General features: G+C 38.8%; 1 protein-coding gene across 1 annotated transcript in view; it reads right to left on the reverse strand.

The window, feature by feature from the left end:
* RYR2 (ryanodine receptor 2) overlaps positions 1-19,433 on the reverse strand; it is a gene marked incomplete at its 5' end in the record, with an annotated part of 631,749 nt that overhangs the window by 79,672 nt on the left and 532,644 nt on the right. Inside the window, 2 exons of the mRNA XM_080822946.1 lie at positions 11,163-11,216; positions 18,597-18,648. Of these exons, the coding sequence (XP_080679072.1) occupies positions 11,163-11,216; positions 18,597-18,648 (106 nt within the window). The remainder of the gene's footprint in view (positions 1-11,162; positions 11,217-18,596; positions 18,649-19,433) is intronic.

Genomic DNA, 19,433 nt, shown 5'->3' on the forward strand with positions numbered 1-19,433 from the left:
AAAGTTTTATTTTTTTTTTTCTTAAATTATGTGATAGGTCTAAATGGAAGCAGAGAAAAGAAAAAAAAAAAGGCAGCTTTGCTTTGTTGTAGCCATGCTAACATCTAAAAGGTTTGCCTTCATGTTTAAACCTCTTCCTGCAGCGTCAAGAACAAAACGAAAACAAAACCACACGGACACACAAAACCATACTGTCATTACAACACAGTTTCAGAAAAACTGAAAGAAGACCCTTTCGCCTGCTCTTCAGGTGTGCTTTCGAACTGGTCAGCAACATTTGATCCCTCCTTTTAGACCCAACAATCTTTCACTTTCCTCCCGTGGCCAGAGCTATATACGAACTCGGCACTTCTGCTTCGTAACCAAATTCCTCTCCGTAACCAAATTCCTCTCGTGGAAAACGTTTTCAGGAAGACAGAGATTTAAAAAAAAAAAAAAAAATTATTGGCTAAGGAACCGCCCTCTCATTTTCATCAACTAAAGAGGCAAGGGAGTTGGAAAGACTGATTCTTCTTTTGACCCAATAGAACATATGAAGATAGTCCTCGGGAAACCCAGAGAAGTAGACAGATGGCAGCATGCCATATACTCATGAGGAAAAACAAACAAACAGACCACAAAACCCTTTGCCATTTGTGCCTCAAAAGTAGGTGGGCCAGCTCAGAGATCCGCTAGAACAACTTGTACAGGACATTCTAGACCCCACTATCCTCTTTGGTAACTGAAATCATGCCTGATGGATGAATGTTAGGAGGATGGAGAGATAGGGTATCAAATTGCCTCCTTTAAAAAATAAACTCTTTGGGCAAAGATCCCCCTCATTTTTCTCACACAGCATCTGAATTTCAATAATAATAAATACTTCAGGGGAGATAATGAGATTCATCTGAAAACAAAATATTGAGCTAAAAAAGATAACTGATCTAGAAGTAGGAAACCAATACTTCATAAAGAGGGATCAGGTCGACCTCTCGATTGAATTTCTTCTTTGTCATACTGAGTCAGAGGCTTTCTCCTCAGAAGATATTTAATATTATTTCTTTCCAGTATTTTGTCCTTGGAGAAGTGCTTCTGGGCATGCAATTCAATCTCGCTATTGGAGATTTTATCACATTGTAATAAAATAAAACCTTGAAAGCTAAACCAGAAACTTTACAGACAATAAAATGATGGATTATGTGGAAAGAAAGAAAATTCTTTAATTTCCAATTTACGGCAGATTAGCTTTTCTAAGAAAACCGAAGAGAGATATTTTTAAAGTATTTTACCTGGGGAAATAGCACTTTGGAAGGACCTCTTTAAAGCATTTTAAAGCAAGGTTTCTGCCCCATCCCAGATTCTACCTAAAGTGCCAAAGGGTCTTAAATAAACATTATACTTTAACTTGAGATTCAGTCTTTCAATGATTCTAAGGTTACAAAAAAGGTTGGGGTGGGGGAAGGAGCTCCACAATTTCAATTTTCTCTTAGGCGAAAAGTTCTGATCACCAAGAACAACCAGGAAAGATCAGCTATTTTCCTTATAACACTGTTACAAGTCTTTTTGAGGTCAGTGGTGGTAATAAATCAGACCTAGGATCAAATTCCAGACATTGAATGGGAGGTATTCACATCATGATGGCTTTTAGTATGACTGAAGTTAGTAATCAAATTGCTAATATTCTTTCATTTTTTTCCCCCAGGGTGCCTCACGGTTAGCATTGGATCGGGGGAGGGGCGGCAAGGGAGTAGAAGACCTGAAGAAAAAAAAAAAATCAGTGCTTCAACAATTTGTTTTGTATGAGAAAAAATACTGAAATTAAAAAAAAAAAAAAATACAATTGCCCCTCCTTCTTGATGGAGAAAATAGTTTATCCCTACAATGGAGATGAATGATATTTTAAACAAGAGCAGCTTTTTGGACAGCAAAACGTGTACCCTGTTTCTGTTGGACCCCCTCAGTGATGTGGGCGTTTGGGGCAGCTGGTGCCTCACAGCTCACTCTGTGCCCAACACTGCATGAGCCCAGCGGGCTTGCTGTTTTCCCTTGAGTTTCCAAGCCTTCAGCAACTGCTGAAAAGGTTTTCATAATGTTTTTCTCTTCTGCTGCATGTGGAAGCTACCTGTAAGTGAACAGAAATGTCCAGCAACCGAACTCTTTTTAAAAATACTTCCCATAATTCCTCAGTAAGTCGATCTTAAATATCCTTCTGATTTGGCATCTTAAATGTAGTCATTACCTACAAGGTAATGTTGAGTGTCGACATTGTAAGAAAAAAAAAATGGAAATGTAAGAGATTTGATTGGATAGCTAGGAGGGCAAAAGCGAACGGCAGTGAAATGGTACTAATAATTTGGTCAGACTAAGCGAAAACAAAAATATAGATAAGAGTCATATTGTCCATTTCCATTAATTTTGTTCGGTATTCTAGTTTCTGATACTGTAGATTGGCCACATTCATAAAGAACTGAGTAGGAGTGCTAGGAAAACTCTTAAGATTATAACTTCGTTTAAAAATGGATGGTCCCTCAAATTCATAATTTTTTTTTTAAGATTAAATGAATGTCTACGGAGTTTTCTACAAGTCAGTCACGATGAGGACAGGGTCTTCAGAGGTTTTGTTTGCTTGTTCTAACCACAAGTATATATCCAGTAAAGTTCCCTGCACAAAATTGGTGACCAAGAAAACTTGATGAATGAATAACAGAACTAAATAATGTGATGCCGTGTAGTATGTACAATTAATCTGAAATTACAAATGTTATCTTTTCACTTGAAGAGCTACAAAGCTACTAAAGTGGGGAGCATCTAGTTTGGTTTTGGTACATGGTCAAAGAGTCAAGAATTATACACATGCGAACAATAGTTCTCAAATTATGCAATTTTAAAGCTCAATCAATTTACTGTCTGTACCTTGATTAACCATTGTCTTTGTTGCTGAATACTGAATAGTATAATCTTCCAGAGTTCTATTTTTCAATAGGATAGGCATAGTTTCTAGTGCTGGTTCTTTAACAACAACAACAACAACAAAACCCACAAAAAAAAAAAAAAAAAAAAAAAAACAAGAAAGAAAGAAAGAGAGAGAGAGAGAAGGAGGGAGGTAGGGATGGAAGGAAATACGTTTTTACCCAAAGCAAACTTTGGTTCAATCCCGAAGTTTAACTAATAGACAATCGGAGAGGACAAAAGTTCTAAACAGAAGAGTGCAGTCCAGTTGATGTGTTGGAGGCTCTGAAGTCTGGATGCGCTGTGTAGTGTGGCTTTGGCTTACTTATTCATCATTTATACCTCCACGCTTGTTAACATATTGTTTCCCTTGGATTCACCATATTTAGACTAATTAGCACTATGCCGAAACAATAAAACCTAGCTGCGTTCAAATGATTTTCTATTTCAGGGTCCTGTTGACAAAATTTATACTACATCACAAAAAGCTTCGCAAACAAACTTTAAAGTAGGAGAGGGGAAAATGAGCAACTATCAAATCAGAAGGTATCAAATTAGCAAAGTCACACCGAGTTATCATTGGAGGGAATGGAGTTTATTCTGAGCACAAAGGTGATTTAGAATAGCTTTCATTTACCTATTTGTTTAAGTCTTAAAAGCACTGAATACTGCCTTGAATACAGAAAGAAAATGCTACTAGCATAGCCTGACAAAAGAATAAGAACAATAAGGTTGATGACCTCTACTAATAGGAAGGTATGGTTGGATCAGGAAGGTGCCAAAATGTTGGAATAATTTACGGGAAAAAGAGAAATTAGAATAAATTTTACCATAGAGCGGATCATGACAAGTCATTATGTGGATTTTGAGTTCTCTCAGTACTACCTGTTTCAGTGTTTTTAAGTTTTCACACATGATTACTGGTCCTACCCCAGACCGACCCTCGAGAAACAGCTGCGTGAGCTCTTTAAGTACTCGATAGTGTCTCCAATTCCCGCCAATTCCCGGCTCGGCTCAGAGAGGGATTTTTCTGGAGACTGTCTTATGGGAAAGAAGTGTTTTCATTCTTCTAGATTCCTAGTACTTATCCTCTACTCAGCCATCCTCAGATGTCACCTGGACATCTGGACTTTATTGTATAAATTCTCAATTATTACCTACACTGAATTGTGACAGGTTATAGGACATGTTGTCCTCCTCACAGAGATCCTCAGGAATTTCTGTTTCTCCCAAACAAGAAGACTGTGTTTATTTCACTGATAGAGTAAACTGAAATTTATGTGACTTGATGCTCACTCCCAGAAAGCTTGGAATCAGTAGTGCTGACAAATTCCCACTAATTAGCAAGAGTCTAAGGCATTGGTTTCATTCTTGGAAGGCTCCATTTGGTGTCCCTGAACCCCTCTCATCCCTTAACGCTTTTTCCTTCCGCATCTTACTGTATCATGTATAATTGTGTAATACTTTAAACACCAAACTACGAAAAGGTAGAGATACATATATATGTACAGAAGCTAGGCTAGTGTCTACAAAGCATTTTTATTGTGACTTTACTAGTGTAAATAAAATGAAGTTTATTTCCTTTTTCACTCTTCCACAAAAGATTGGAAGAAAAAAATACCAAAAATTTGCATGCTTCTATTAATATTCATGCATTTAGGAGCATTAAGGAATTGCCCTGAAAAATAAAAAGAACTTACTCGTGAACAGCAAATTAGACACTTTTAAAGGTGAGTATGACCCCTGAGAACATCCAGGTCAAAGCTTTTAGTTCAAAGAAGAAAAAAACCGAGGCACAGAGAAATTTCAATGTGACCCACTCAAGGCCACCTAGTCAGCACCTGAATGAGATCCCAGGTCTCCCGTCCTGTGTAGTTCTGTGCTCACTCTCTCGTGAAAGTTTTCCTAAGGGATTCGCAGGCTTGATTTTAGTAGGAAGGTAAAACTGATTAAAAGTAATAATAACAGTAAATACTTAGAGAGCTTGTTATATGACAGCCAATGCTCTGAGTATATTATACGTATTAACTAATCTAATCCACATGAAATAGATACTATAATTAGGTCCATTTTATAAATAGGAAAATTGAGGCTTGAGATCACACAGGTAGGTGGTGGAGGTGGGATTCAAACACAGGTGGTTTGTTCAAACATCTATGCTCTGAATGATTCTGCTATATCCCATCTGTTATACATATAATGCAGTCAAGCATTATGGGACTAATTATTGTCAACTGAGATCATTTTTTTTTTTTTTTAAGATTTTATTTATTTATTTGACAGAGATCACAAGTAGGCAGAGAGGCAGGCAAAAATGGGTGGGGGAAGCAGGCGCCCTGCTGAGCAGAGAGCCCGATGTGGGGCTCGATCCCAGGACCCTGAGATCAAGACCTGAGCCAAAGGCAGAGGCTTAATCCACTGAGCCACCCAGGCGCCTGAGATTATTTTTTAAATAATAGCATACAATGTTCTACTATCATGTGCATCAGAAATGCATAACCAGATGTTTAGGTGTATGGTCCATACAGTTTGCTATTTATGTGCATGCAGCCAATATGCATGAATTACCATACATGATCTAGGGGACTGTGCTTTCTGGGAATTTTCCTCATGCCAAGACCAGGAATCCATCACACCCTACATGCCCTTTCTCTCCAACACTTGGCAACCTGCCTTTCTCAGAGTATGGTTATAAAAGTTGGCTCCTATCATCTCTACCACCCACTAAGGAGGCTCCATATGCAGAGACTGCAGTGCCTGAACACTGGGTCGGCTGGACCCAAGCTGCCTTTGGCTTCCCCAGGCGGTGCATGGAAAATCTGCTTAACAAGAGGAAGTATGAAGACACTAAGTCCCTCTGACCAGAGAAAGAGAGGAGGTGGGACAGAACCAGTGATCGTCCTTCTTCCCTAGGAGGCACTGTTCCCTGATGCATACATGTGGTTTTTCCAGGGCCATCTGACAGGATGTTGAACAGGCGCGGTCAGCTCAACAACGCACTACCTCGTATTGGCTCTCCCTCCTTCCTTAGATAACCTGCTCTCTTTTCCCCCCTCACTCTTATTCCTCCCAGATTGTATCAGCGCCCCAACCCCAATAAAGCGTTGGCACAGAATCTCTTTGCTCTATTTTCTAAGGAACCTGGGCTAAGACATGAGGGTGTTACTCGAAGCCGATAATTTCAGTATATAACAATGCAGTTAGCAGCTTTCGGCAAGAGGTATGAGAACAGTGGCCTCAAAATTCCTTCTCCCTCCCCCTCTACCATTCAACAGTAGCGTAACAACCAACTCAGCACTTTCGTCCCAATTTTGGATACCACAGTGTTTCTGTAAGAGAAACTAAATAACTATTAAGTGTACCTGATAGAAGGAATCCTTGCTTCAATGTTCCATATTCAAAGCTGTATCTTTTATTTATTTTTATATAAATGGGTTGTCTTTGGTAGGATTCAGGGAGCCCTTCTCATTTAAATTGCTTTGCTCCCATAAACAGAACTAAATAAACCCATTCAAAGATCAAATTACACAGCTGGTGGAGACGGTACATCTTACAGCAAATTCGTTGCTGCAGGATTGCCAAGGAACGGAGTTCTGTTCAAAACTGAACCACTGAGGGGCCAGACAAAGGTGGTTTTGTCATTGGGTAGAGCTATATAACATCAGACCTTAATGTACTGGGGCCTAAATTGATTCTTCCATATTTGGTGATGCATATTTTGGAGTACAAGCTGGGTATTGGTCTGAATACTTTAGCAGGTATGATGGCATTTTAGTTATGCCTGAGGCCCATCTGGGAGAGAATATAAGTTGGTTTCCTGAGTCTCTTATTACAGAATGTCAACACTGCCATAGGTATATTTAGTATTTAAGACACAGGCTATTCTCTTTAATCAACAGTACAGAATAACAGGACCTCAGGGATGCAGTAGAGAATTCATCTGTGAATTAGAAATTGGGCATTTGCCAAAGGATGATGCAACTTGCCTAATATTTGAGAAAGATGATCTAGAAGGCAAGTCAGTGCCCCATTCCTCTGGTTTATTTAAGCTCCACTGTCATTAATTTTGTTTTTTTATTAAGTAATAAATCTATATTATAGTATCATAATAGTCCACAGAAATGCTTCCGTAGAATTAGCATTTAATGCCTACCACTCAGATTTTAGAGAATGGCAGGAGAGAAGAAGCAACCGTCTGGGGAATGTTCGTGCGTATTTTGCAAAAATCACAGTTTAAAAATGTGGTTTGTTCTGGTACCAAATCTCTTTGTGAATTTAAGTGAGAAAAACCCACGCTGCTCAGAAAAGTGAAGTTTTTTGACTTGCAACATTATCAACTTGTTGTTATTATTCTTTGCTTTGGCTTATAAAAATTCAAAGCTGCACAATGCACTCAACTGTAATAATGAACATTTTGAGTCACTGCTAAGATATTTCTTCCCTTTCAGTTACTCCTAGCCTCTTAATAAGATTTAACTGTCCTTTTTGTAGTTTTAGTATTGACATAGTCCCAAATCTAAAAAAGTTATATATACTTAACTAAATAAGCAATAAAGTTTTTAAATAAATAGTTGTAGAGAGAGAATATTTACATATATTATTGATGAAACAGGGAATTAAATTATCAAGTTAAATCTCTTTGTAAGTTTTAGCAGAATCCTATCAGTAAAACATATATGTGATGGAAATAAGAAAAGAGCTGGCAAATACTCAGCATTTTAGTCCCCATATCCTGTGTTTCATGTTTCTTAAGCTTTGTTTCTTCCCTCAAGGAAATTACTATGCCCCTTTTTAAAAATGCCTATTTCCTTCTCCAAATTGTCACTGAATACTTACAGATAAAGAATTTAAGCAGAAAGTACAGCAACTGTTAGTAATCAGTCAGTTATGGGAATAAAATTCAATTATCACACGCTTTATGTTATCTCTAAATTTATTTAACATAATTTAAGAATTTTTGAATTTGCCAGATAACCTCTCAGATCTATTATACCTTAAATGAAAAATTCCACTAAGAGACTATCTCTAAATGATATTAAACAACCAGAAACTTCAACTCAAAGGTCTGGTATGTTACTCGATTTATAAAGAGAAAGTAATAATTGAGAAAGTAATAATTGAGTTCTCTGGTCAAATTTTCGGTGGCTTTGTTGGTATCACAGAATCAACCTCAGACAAGAGTATCTTCACAGGTGAGTACCTGCACATCTCGGTTTCTCAACTTGGTCTCAGTTTCTATTGATTACTCACAGAACACATATTTTGTGGAAAGTAGCATGCTACACAAATTAGGCATACATAGTAAGTCATAGTCCCAAATCACATGGAAATTCAGTAAAATATCTGGTTAAGAAATACAAATTCCCCTATCTCGTCTATGGTGTTATGCTCATAAGTAGCAATCATAAAAAACTTCAAAATCCTGTTTCATGCGGGACGTTTATACCTGCTGGTTTCTAGTCTCTTTCCTGAGATTAACTGCCAGGCTTCACCACTGTGTGAATGTCTTGCCCACCATTCTAAATCCGGGACATGTAGCCCGTTTTCTCAGGTCAGGCTCCATATCCTAACCTGATTTCTTGACTTCACTCCGACATGAATCCTAGACACTAAAAGTTGATTCCATTAGCCATTCCTAGACTTCTTTTCTGAACTGGGAACTTCTCTAATGTCACCAAATTTGACCCTATTTACCAAACTGGATTTGCTTTTAGATTTCCCTGAAACTACATTCCTCTTTCCGAGGAAGATGGTTTTCTTAACCAGCAATGCCTTCTGATTCTGACCTTCCTTACCTACCCTTATCCCACAGATATCAATACGTGCTTGGGGCACAAATTTTGGTGCCAGGACATCAAATCTCTGGCTACTGTCAGGAGGTCCCTTCATATTTTTAACCCTCAATAATCCAAATTCTATTTGAGATAATTAGTGATAAAGGCATAAATATCAACTTAGTATCACATTCATTATTACCTATGATTTAAGCCCAGAAAATATTATTGTTATGTCTATTATATGGCATTAACTATTATACCCATCTACTAGAGCTATAAGCTGATAGCTGTATGAATTCAAATTTTTAAATTTGTAAGGATCATAGTGTAAGAATAATATATTCCTCCAAATATAAGACTAAGTTAAAATATTATCATTTGTTTCTTCTAAATAGATTCTTCATGACATTCTAAATTCAGTTTAACAGCACTTTTTTTTTTTTTTTTTTTTTAGACTAAAGCCATGATGGGTATTTTTCTCCCCTGGGATGTTCTGGTCAATTTTCCTATGAATTAGTCTCATGAAAATAAAATGTAAGCTTAACAGGGTTCCTATCAAAGAAAAAAATTTTTTTGATGCTCGAAAAAATGTTTTTTTTCTTTTAGCAAATATTCCAAGCACTTAGCTATTCAAAATATATTAAGAGATAGAAATAATCATCAAGTTCTTCTGTAATGAAATGCTGACATCAACATCAACATCGTGGAATATCATCTCTAATTACTAAATGGAGATATTACTAACACAAAGGGAAAAGAGACTTCTTCCCAATCTCACTAGTGATGCCATTTATCAGGTCTTTTTTCGAGTAATAAGACTTGTATTTTATAAGCATCAAGAGGGGATGAGGCCAGAATGCAGTCCTGAAGGGTCCCAAGCTAAGAGTTATAACTAACTCTTAGTTAGTCATAAAAAAGGGCTGGCCCCTTTTTACCTGAGCACAGCATCGGCCCAGAGTTCACACGTAGGATGAAATTTCAAATTATGAGTCATTTAAACTCCAAGAAGAATAAACCTGTGTCAAGGAAGGGGTACTGAAGAGACCAATTGCATGGGAGCTACAAACTCGTAGAAAGATTGCAAGACCTTTTATTACAAAAGAATACAAGATGTTGGGTCTAACAAAGGTAAATGTCACAAGAAACCGAAACTCAGACCCGGACAAATACACACATATATATAGTTTTACCTTGCTGCGTTGGGATCCTGTGGCCTTAAGGAAGGATGAGGACAAGAAGCAAAATAGCAATAAACAATTGCTCGGAAGACAACTGGTAGACCATAAATGGTGTGCACGTCAGAAAACACAGTATTACTTGCTGCTCAGAACTCATTCTAATTTACCTCAGTTTCTTATCAATAAAGACAGACTTGAGAATAGGACACACATACATTAGAAAAGATTATAGTGTCACATAGGAAATTAATCTTATGGGTTTTTTTTTCTCAGCAATAGGCATGGCTTGTTCTCAGACTAGCTTTTGTACTTTCTACGCATTGATTTCAATGCTGCAGAGATGCCATATCAAATTGGTCCTGGAAAGGGCCCTACTCTATGTTCCCCCTCAACCTGTACCTTTCAGTGGGACCACTGTCATTAAGAGCTGACTGCTGGTTACTAACAGATTTTCAGACTTCTAGCTCAAAATCCAGATACATAATAGAAAAAAAAAAGTAATCTATTTCTTTCCACTTCTTTTTGAAAATTCCAAAAAAAAAGACAGAAAAAAGAAAAAAAAAAAAAAAAGAAATGGAGAAAAGTGGCAGTTAGCAACAACTCTTTTCTTCCTAGAAAGCAAAAGTAAAATCTAAACAAATGGGATCAAATAATAGTTCCTTTCCTTCTGGCTAATTAGCACAGAGCAGTATTTCTAATTTTCTGGATATTTAGGAGCTGAGAACATCTATAACAATCGTACAATAGAACACAGTCCTAGAAATATATGCACTCCTACCTCATGCAAGCAAATGGCATAGTGTGCCACCGTCTGTACATATGTACAGGGAATGAGTGACCTATTTGGGTTGAATTCAAAAGAGGCCAGATCTTTAAGACTTCTTCAATTCAGAAGAAAATAGCCAACCAAGGGTTTAATTAAAACCTCAATGTCATATTGCTCTTCAATAAATATTTTCCTTATATGTCCACTGGAAATTTCAGATCACGACATTCACTGAGATGAGAACGGTTTGAGGCACTCTCATCTCTGAGAGTTCTCAGGGACACTCATTCTGCACATATGGGTTTTATTTGATTATTTCATTAGTCTACGTTCCTTGGTCTTAACTTTAGCAAACGTTAGGACTCAGATTTGTCCATCCAGCTTCTGACATGCAGTTCCTTGACACAATAAGCTGCGATAAGCCATGAAGCAAGAAACATAAATGTCAGTTATAAGCTATGAAACAATGTTCCAAAGTAGAAAGGAAGACAAATCTAGAAAGATCCATCTTACTTCAAAACTCTTCACTTCTTCTTCCCCATCATCATCTTCCTCATCATGACAACTCTGAGACATGGAAAACATTAAGAAAACGTTAGCAGGATTCAAATACGTTGAGGCAGAAAGTACAAAACACTGCAGCATGAATACCAAATCATCTGTACTAAGTTGTCATTGACATCGTTTAAACAGATGTATTAGATACAGTAAATGTAGATGGCATGATCAACGAATTCAGGACCCAAAAGAAAATTATACTGCGCTTTTACAAAATCAAAATAATTAAACTGCCAATTTTAGGGACAGCACGGAGATAGTGGCGAGATCTCTACCACAGTACATGTACCTCTTATTCATGCATTTATTGCCTTGTTCAAACCAAAATGCAAGCCTTAAAGACAAGGATTGTTGTTTTCTCTTATCTTCTGTTGCCATTACAACACACAAATACAGATGCATGCAATAACTATGAATTAAAATGAACAGAAAGCATGTCCGTTGTTTAAAGTGACTCTTGTAATCCTTTACCTTCCTTTTTCATTGTAATTGGTCCGAAGGAGGAAAATGAAATTCTAGCTGCTACTAATACTATTATTTTACAGAAAAATAACTGACTAATCCATTGAGTTATTTTCCCAGAAATGATAAAGGAGTTACATTAATTCATGCATCTCTTCTTATCTAATTGCCACAGCTAAAGGTTTTGCTTCCTAAATTTAAGGGAGAGTGGTGTGGTGATTAAGAACATAGCCTGAAGACACGGGCCTGCTTCAAATCCTGATGCTGCCAATTATTAGCTGTTCGGGTTAGGGCAAGTTTCTTTACCTCTCTGGGTATCCCTTTTCTCATATTTAAGGTAGAAATAAGACAAAGAGGACCAGGGCTCCTGAGAGGATTACGTGAATTAACATATGTAAGTTGTTGGCATAATTGTTTAAGTATCTGAAAAATAATAAGCATTAAATAAATCTCAACTGCTATTATAAACTATTCTGGTTGGGAATAAAAAGTATCATGTTGACCAAAGGAAGCTGGCATTAACAAAAAGCCATGGCAGGAAAAAACCTATAGCTTTTAAGGTGAGATTGTTCCAACCCTTCTAAGGATTTCTTCTGGTCTGCAAGCCCTCAGCATATCAGTGAAATGAATGTGGCAAGTAATTAAATATAAGTGACAAATCAGAAGAATAGTTTCAGTTCAATGATTCCCAGTATTTTGAGTCGGGAGGTGAAGTGGGGACGGGAGGGTGGGGGGCAGAAAATATGATCCTTCTAACCGCACGATGACAGATGCTAAAGGTCTGTCATATTCTTTTGTTCCCTCAATAAATACTATCACCCTTTCCAATCTGGAGTAAGAAGACTGACAACATAGTTTGCAAAGGAGAAAATAAACGATTCTGCTGTTCGGAAAAGGAGTCCCATAATACGTTTCCCTACAGAAACAACGTTGTTAATTATTTAATCAAGAGTGCGGGGAATGTTTTGCCATGTGCTAAGGTCACCTTGGCTCTCATGCCATCAGTTAACCAGAAATCTAAGAAAAAGAACCATGAAAACTTGAGCAAAACACATCTGATAGGCAAACCTGTAGTCCTCTGTAAATACTGTGCACCTCATGTTAAACACAGAGGAATTTTGGTTTACCTGTCCTTCCTCTGCATTAGGAAATAGAAGTAAAGCACAGGCATTATATTTATATTTATATTTATATTTATAGTAAACAAGCATGTTTACTATTTAAGCAAATTAGAACATTAATCTGTCTCTTGAGAATGTGAAGTTTAGGGGCACTTGGGTGGCTCCATCAGTTAAGCATCTGCCTTGGGCTCAGGTCATGATCCCAGGGTCCTGGGATTGAATCCCATGTCGGGCTCCCTGCTCTGGGGGGAGTTTGCTTCTCCCTCTCTCTCTGCCTGCCACTCCCCCTGGTGCTTTATCAAATAAATAAATAAACTTTAAAAAAAAAATATGAAGTTTAGGGGTGCCTCGGTGGCTCAGTGGGTTGAAGCCTCTCCTTCGGCTCAGTTATGATCCCAGGGTCCTGGGATCAAGCCTCGCATTGGGCTCTCTGCTCAGCAGGGAGCCTGCTTCCCCCTCTCTGCCTGCCTCTCTGCCTACTTGTGATCTCTGTCTGTCAAATAAATAAACAAAATCTTTAAAAAAAAATGCAAAGTTTAAGAAAAAACTTTTTTTTTTTCTTAAAAAACTGTGGTTTATGGGGCACCTGGGTGGCTCAGTGGGTTAAAGCCTCTGCCTTCAGCTCAGGTCATGGTCCCAGGGTCCTGGGATGGAGCCCCACATCGGGCCCTCTGCTCAGCGGGGAGCCTGCTTCCCTCTCTCTCTCTGCCTGCCTCTCTGCCTACTTGTGATCTCTGTCTGTCCAATAAATAAACAAAATCTTTAAAAACAAAAAACAAAAAACTGTGGTTTTACATTTTCTAAATTATCTCCTATATAAATTTCATTATCTTTAGAAATATAGAGAAGATACAAGTTTTGAGATGAAGAGAAATATATCAGAGATATATCAGAGAAAATATATCAGAGAAAATATCATTTAGGGCTACAATGATAAGCTTTATAAAATTCATATGACATGCTTCTTTTAGAATTCCTTCAAAAATTTAGAGCTCTAGCCTATAAATATTTTTTACAAATATTATTTTAATTTTTTAACAGATTTATTTTTAAATAAACTATTTTAAAAATCTTCCCATGAAAATTTAGTAAGATTTGTTTCTAATAAGGTTAAAATTTGTGATGCTTTGGGGGACCTGGCTGGCTCAGTGGGTTAGGGCTCTGCCTTTGGCTCAGGTCATGGTCTCAGGGTTCTGGGATGGAGCCCCTCATCGGGCTCTCTGCCTGGTGGGAAGTCTGCTTCCCCGCACGCCCCCATCCCCTACCTGCCTCTCTACTTATGATCTCTCTCTGTCAAATTAAAAAAAAAAATTGTGATGCTTAAACCTATCTTGCGTAAATCAATTTGGGGCACATAGCTGACAAACTCATCAAACCTACAAACTATTTTGAATTTCCACTGGTTGGATACATTGAGGATACACTGGGACCACAAGAAAATGATAGTAGATCTGCAATTTTTTAATGTACTGGGGATAAAAAGGATTGATAGGTCTAGGAGATATGTTTTTTCACTAGCAAACTGCATCCATCTAGTATATATGGTAAGTAAACAGGAAGTTCTGTAAGATAGCTTTAGCTTTCTGCATCAAAATGACAAACTCCAGGCATCAAGGAGTTATACCATATGTCAGGAGGGGAAATGTGAGTAAAATCCATAGACAAAGGGACGGAAGCATGGAATAAGAGAATTTAGAAGAAGAAAAGAAAGAGTGAAAACTAGAATAGAGGCTACTTTGGACCATGCAGGGGTCTAGACCAAAATTCAAAACTGGTGATGAGAATCCATAAGCAGTAAATAGGGCATTTCACTTTGCCAGCGTCTTCGGGAAATTTCTTTCCTCAGAGCAAGTATATTTCATACATTTTTAAGTTGCCTTTCTGACTGTGGCACTCCTCAGAAGGTGGAGGAAGCAAAAGCAGAAACTTTCAGGACGGATTTATATCTAAAAGCTAATGGGTGAGATAGAAGTGAGAGTAATCTCCTAAGACAGTGACCTCAGTGTTTGATGATTTTAATAAAATCGACAATGGATAGAACACTAGGTATAACTTAGTGCAGATCCTAAATATTTCAATAAGTTAGTAAGAGAAGGAGGAGAAAAAGATTTCCTCAGCCAGAAACTCAAAGTAGTGGAAATACCGTTGAGTGTTTAACTTATGATGGCATCATTCTAGAGACTTCCACATGGTTATCTTGTTCATATTGTTAGCAATATCCCAGTCAGATGAAATGGCTTCAGACTGCTGAGGAGACGTAATAGGTAATACTGAGGCATTCTGGGAATTGAGCGTGAGGGGCCACAGTGATGACAAAAGCTGTGGCAACAGCCACACAAGCCAATGTGGGTAAGTTTCTAAAGTGGTAGCATAACACGCCAGGAGTAGAGGGTTGGAAAGATGGACAGGAAAAAAAAAAAGAGTATTCATCTCAGGTTTAAAACAAAGTATGGGGGTGCCTGGGTGGCTCAGTAGGTTAAGCCTCTGCCTTCGGCTCAGGTCATGATCTTAGGGTCCTGGGATTGAGCCCCACATCTGGCTCTCTGCTCAGCGGGGAGCCTGCTTCCCCCTCTCTTTCTGCCTCTCTGCCTACTTGTGATCTCTGTCAACTAAATAAATAAAATCTTAAAAAATATATATATATATGTGTGTGTGTGTGTATATATATATATATATAAAATAAAACAAAGTATGGCTTGAAAATACAAAGATTTAAGATGATTTTTTTCAAGATACAGCCAAAGCAAGGAGAATGAGGAATAGTAAGCTCAGGGTTTAGAGCAGATACTATAATAATAATAATAGTAATAATAATAATAATAAAAAGAAGTGCACAGCTACTTATCAGCTGTTTGCTTCAAATTTTACCACCAAAGAGAGTGATTTTTATTTTTATTTATTTTTTATTTATTTATTTTTAAATTTTTATTTATTTATTTGACAGAGAGACAGAGAGGCAGCGAGAGAGGGAACACAAGCAGGGGGAGTGGGAGAGGGAGAGGCAGGCTTCCCGCCAAGCAGGGAGCCCAACACGGGGCTCCATCCCAGGACCCTGGGATCATGACCTGAGCTGAAGGCAGATGCCTAATGACCGAGCCACCCAGGTGTCCCTGTTTGTTTATTTTTTGAGCAATACTGTGGAGCACGGGGAGGGGCACAGGTAGGAGGAGAGAGAGAATCCCACACTGAGTGTGGAGCCCGATCTTACCCTCAAACCACGAGGTTCCATCTCTGTAGCCCACCTGCTCGGCGGTTCTTCAAATGCAGAGGACAACAGTGTATGACTCCTTTACAACGTCATTTGTGAGCTCCTTACTTCTTCATGCCCTTATTTATCCTAGTTAAGAGTCCAAGATCAAGGAGGAAATAGCCTTCCCTCTTTTTTTTTTTTTTTAAGATTTTATTTATTTATTTGACAGACAGAGATCAGAAGTAGGCAAAGGGGCGCCTGCGTGGCTCAGTGGGTTAAAGCCTCTGCCTTTGGCTCAGGTCATGATCTCAGGGTCCTGGGATCGAGCCCCGCATCAGGCTCTCTGCACAGCAGGGGGCCTGCTAACCACCCCCCACCTTCTCTGCCTGCCTTTCTGCCTCGTTGTGATCTCTGTCTGTCAAACGAATAAATAAAATCTTTGAAAGAAGAAGAAAAATAAGAAGTAGGCAGAGGGGGGGCAGGGAAGCAGGCTCCCCACTGAGCAGGGAGCCCAATATGGGGCTCGATCCCAGGACCCTGAGACCATGACCTGAGCTGAAGGCAGAGGCTTAAATTAACCCACTGAGCCACCCAGGCGCTCCTATCCTTCCCTCTTTTATCCTTTAACTCAATGTTTTTCTTTTTTTCTTTAATTTTTTATAAAGATTTTATTTACTTATTTGACAGAGAGACACAGCGAGAGAGAGAACACAAGCAGGGGGAGTGGGAGAGGGAGCAGCAGGCTCCCCACTGAGCAGGGAGCCCGAAGCGGGGCCCAAACCCAGGACCCTGCGATCATGACCTGAGCCGAAGGTAGACACTTAATGACTGAGCCACCCAGGGGTTCTAACTCAGCATTTTTCAAACTATGGGTTTCAGCCCTTTTATTGGATGCAGAATCTATTTAATGAGTCAGGATCTAAAATAGTTTTTTTTTAAATTTAAATAGAATAGAAAATATCAGACTCTATTGGTCATAGGAAGGGTATAATTTCACGAAAATGTTCTTTCAACAAACCAATTTTACGCATCCATAAATACCCTGGGTAAATATGTTTCTTACTGGGGGTTATGGTTTAAAAAAAAGCTGGGAAGCCACAGCTTTTCCTGATGCTCTGTAACCTGTCCTCTCCCCCTGCTCCCATTCACTCAAGACCTCCCACCACAAATTACCCCCTGCCCTCTCTATTGGTTCCTTCCCACTAGGAGAGAAGCATGTTCAAATCTCTCTCACATATTAAAGTAAACAAACAGCAAACAAACAAAAAAAGATAATCCCCCTCAATGTCACAATTCTATCTGGATATTGGTCACTTCGTATCATCTCTTCCCTCTCTCAGTCTTCTAGTAAAGAAATGTCTAAGCCACATCCCCTCACATGTGAATTTCTACTTGCTTCCCTACAGTATGGCACTGGTACCTCCGACGGCCTCTCTCCATAATGTCCTGAAACGGATCTTCCCGTGGTCACAAGACACACATGCACTAAATCCCAGAGCAGTCTCAATCCTCGCCTTCATCATCCACACCCTCAGCAGCATATGGTTCCGCTGAGCACCCACTAAGACCCACAGCTCCTATATATGCTCACACTTAAAGATTCTCTTCCTAACCCTTTTTATGGGTTCCTTTTCTTCTTATCATCTCTTACTTACCCATGTCCTTAGAGAAGTGATCATGGGCCTTTCCCTCTCACGATACCTTCTCCGCCTGGGGCAAGACCATCTACTCCTATGGCTTTGATTCCCTTCGAATGCAGATAAATCCCAAATCTGTATTTATAAGCCATCCCTGAGAGGCTGAATATCAGACTTGAATGTGTTATCACATATCTGATCTCTCCACTGGGCTGTCTCACAGGCATTTTTAACTCACATGTCCAAAACATAATTTGCCATCTCTCCCCTTCATTCCAGGCCCGCAGTTCTTCTAGTGCTCCCCATCTCAGTATCTGGTTCCACCATGCTCCCAGTCGCCCACATCAGAAGCCTCAGAGACACCCCGACTCCTCTTTTAAACGCATCCCCTCATTCGCCCTCTACTGTGGGATATAAATGAAATACTCAGACACACAAGCTGGTCCTATTGTTGCATGGTCCACCCGTCACTAGGCAGTCAAGGGCTTCCTTAAACCTTAGCCTAAGCAACCCTCACTACTCTCCTGTGCAACCTCTTCCCTATACCCCTGATAGCGCCTCTACCATTAACCTTAGTTAGAGCTTGCTGCAATCGCCTGCCAAAATTTTGCCTTCTCCATCAGACTATATACTCCAGGAAGAGTGTGTGCATTTCCTTCTTATTCACTATATTACCTCCAACACCTTGATGCCCCATGAGTATTTGTTAAATGAGTGAATGAATGTTTGGAAACTTAACGAGCTACCCATAAATAAAATGTCAAGAGAGCAAACAATGATTACCTGTCAAGGAAGTCAAAACAGAGACTCATGCAACAAGTGGAAAATTAAGATTAATACCCCTTAGGTTTCTAGGACTTAACTGTATTTTATTTGGACACAAAAATATTTCCAAAGGATAGATTCTTTATCCCTTGTCTGATGAAAATGATTTTCCTTTATTAAAATTAAACACTAAAATCAAGATATTTTTACTTACCTTTGCCATAATATCTGCATACGCCATATATAAAAAATCTTCCTCCAGTTTGCTATGAGAAACAAGAAGAAAACAGGAATTTTTAAGTAGGAGGCTAGTCAGATGCAAAACTGCCATCACTGCATAAAACAACCTTTATTTTTCAACCTGTATGCCTTTTAAAAATGAAAAAAACACAAAACCTAGGCAAAGTCATCATTCAAAAATATGGCAGACTCAGACAGCAAAGATCTCTGACCTAAACAGCCGACCCGTCTTACCTTCCCGAAGAGGCCTTCAGGTGTCACAGAATAAATGGTCTATTGATTTACACACAAATGTTAACAGCTTTAATTTTCTTGAAACTACACAAGCTGAAACAACCAAGTTCAAATGAGGTAGGGGTTTCTGACAGCAGAAGTGTTATTTGACATTTGATGAAAAGACTCCCCAAATTATTACGCTACCACACTGTTCAGAAATACAACAGTCACAGTGATCCCTAACCATTAAGAAATGTGTTTAATATCTTCTTCTTGAGAAGTACGGAAACCATTAATTCATGAAGAAAGGTTTCCCCAAAAATGCCTAATATTTGCAAAGTTATTCTAGCAGTTTTAAAGTTCAGCCATCAGAAAAATTCACTTAGGAAAATACCTCATTACCTGACAATGCCAGACAGAGGGTTGCTCTATGCTTAGGGATGAGATGATTTGGTTAGTTAGGAGATAATAAGAGAGAGAGACATCGTGAGAGGAGGACGGATCACATCGGCTAAGAGGGAGAAATGCGCATTCTTATGGCATGCATAGAGGTCAAATGAACTCATCTAGACTCTCAAAAGACTCATGGCGGTGG

The sequence above is a fragment of the Martes martes genome (assembly GCF_963455335.1).
Source record: "Martes martes genome assembly, chromosome: 14".
In the NCBI taxonomy this organism is placed as follows: Eukaryota; Metazoa; Chordata; class Mammalia; order Carnivora; family Mustelidae; genus Martes; species Martes martes.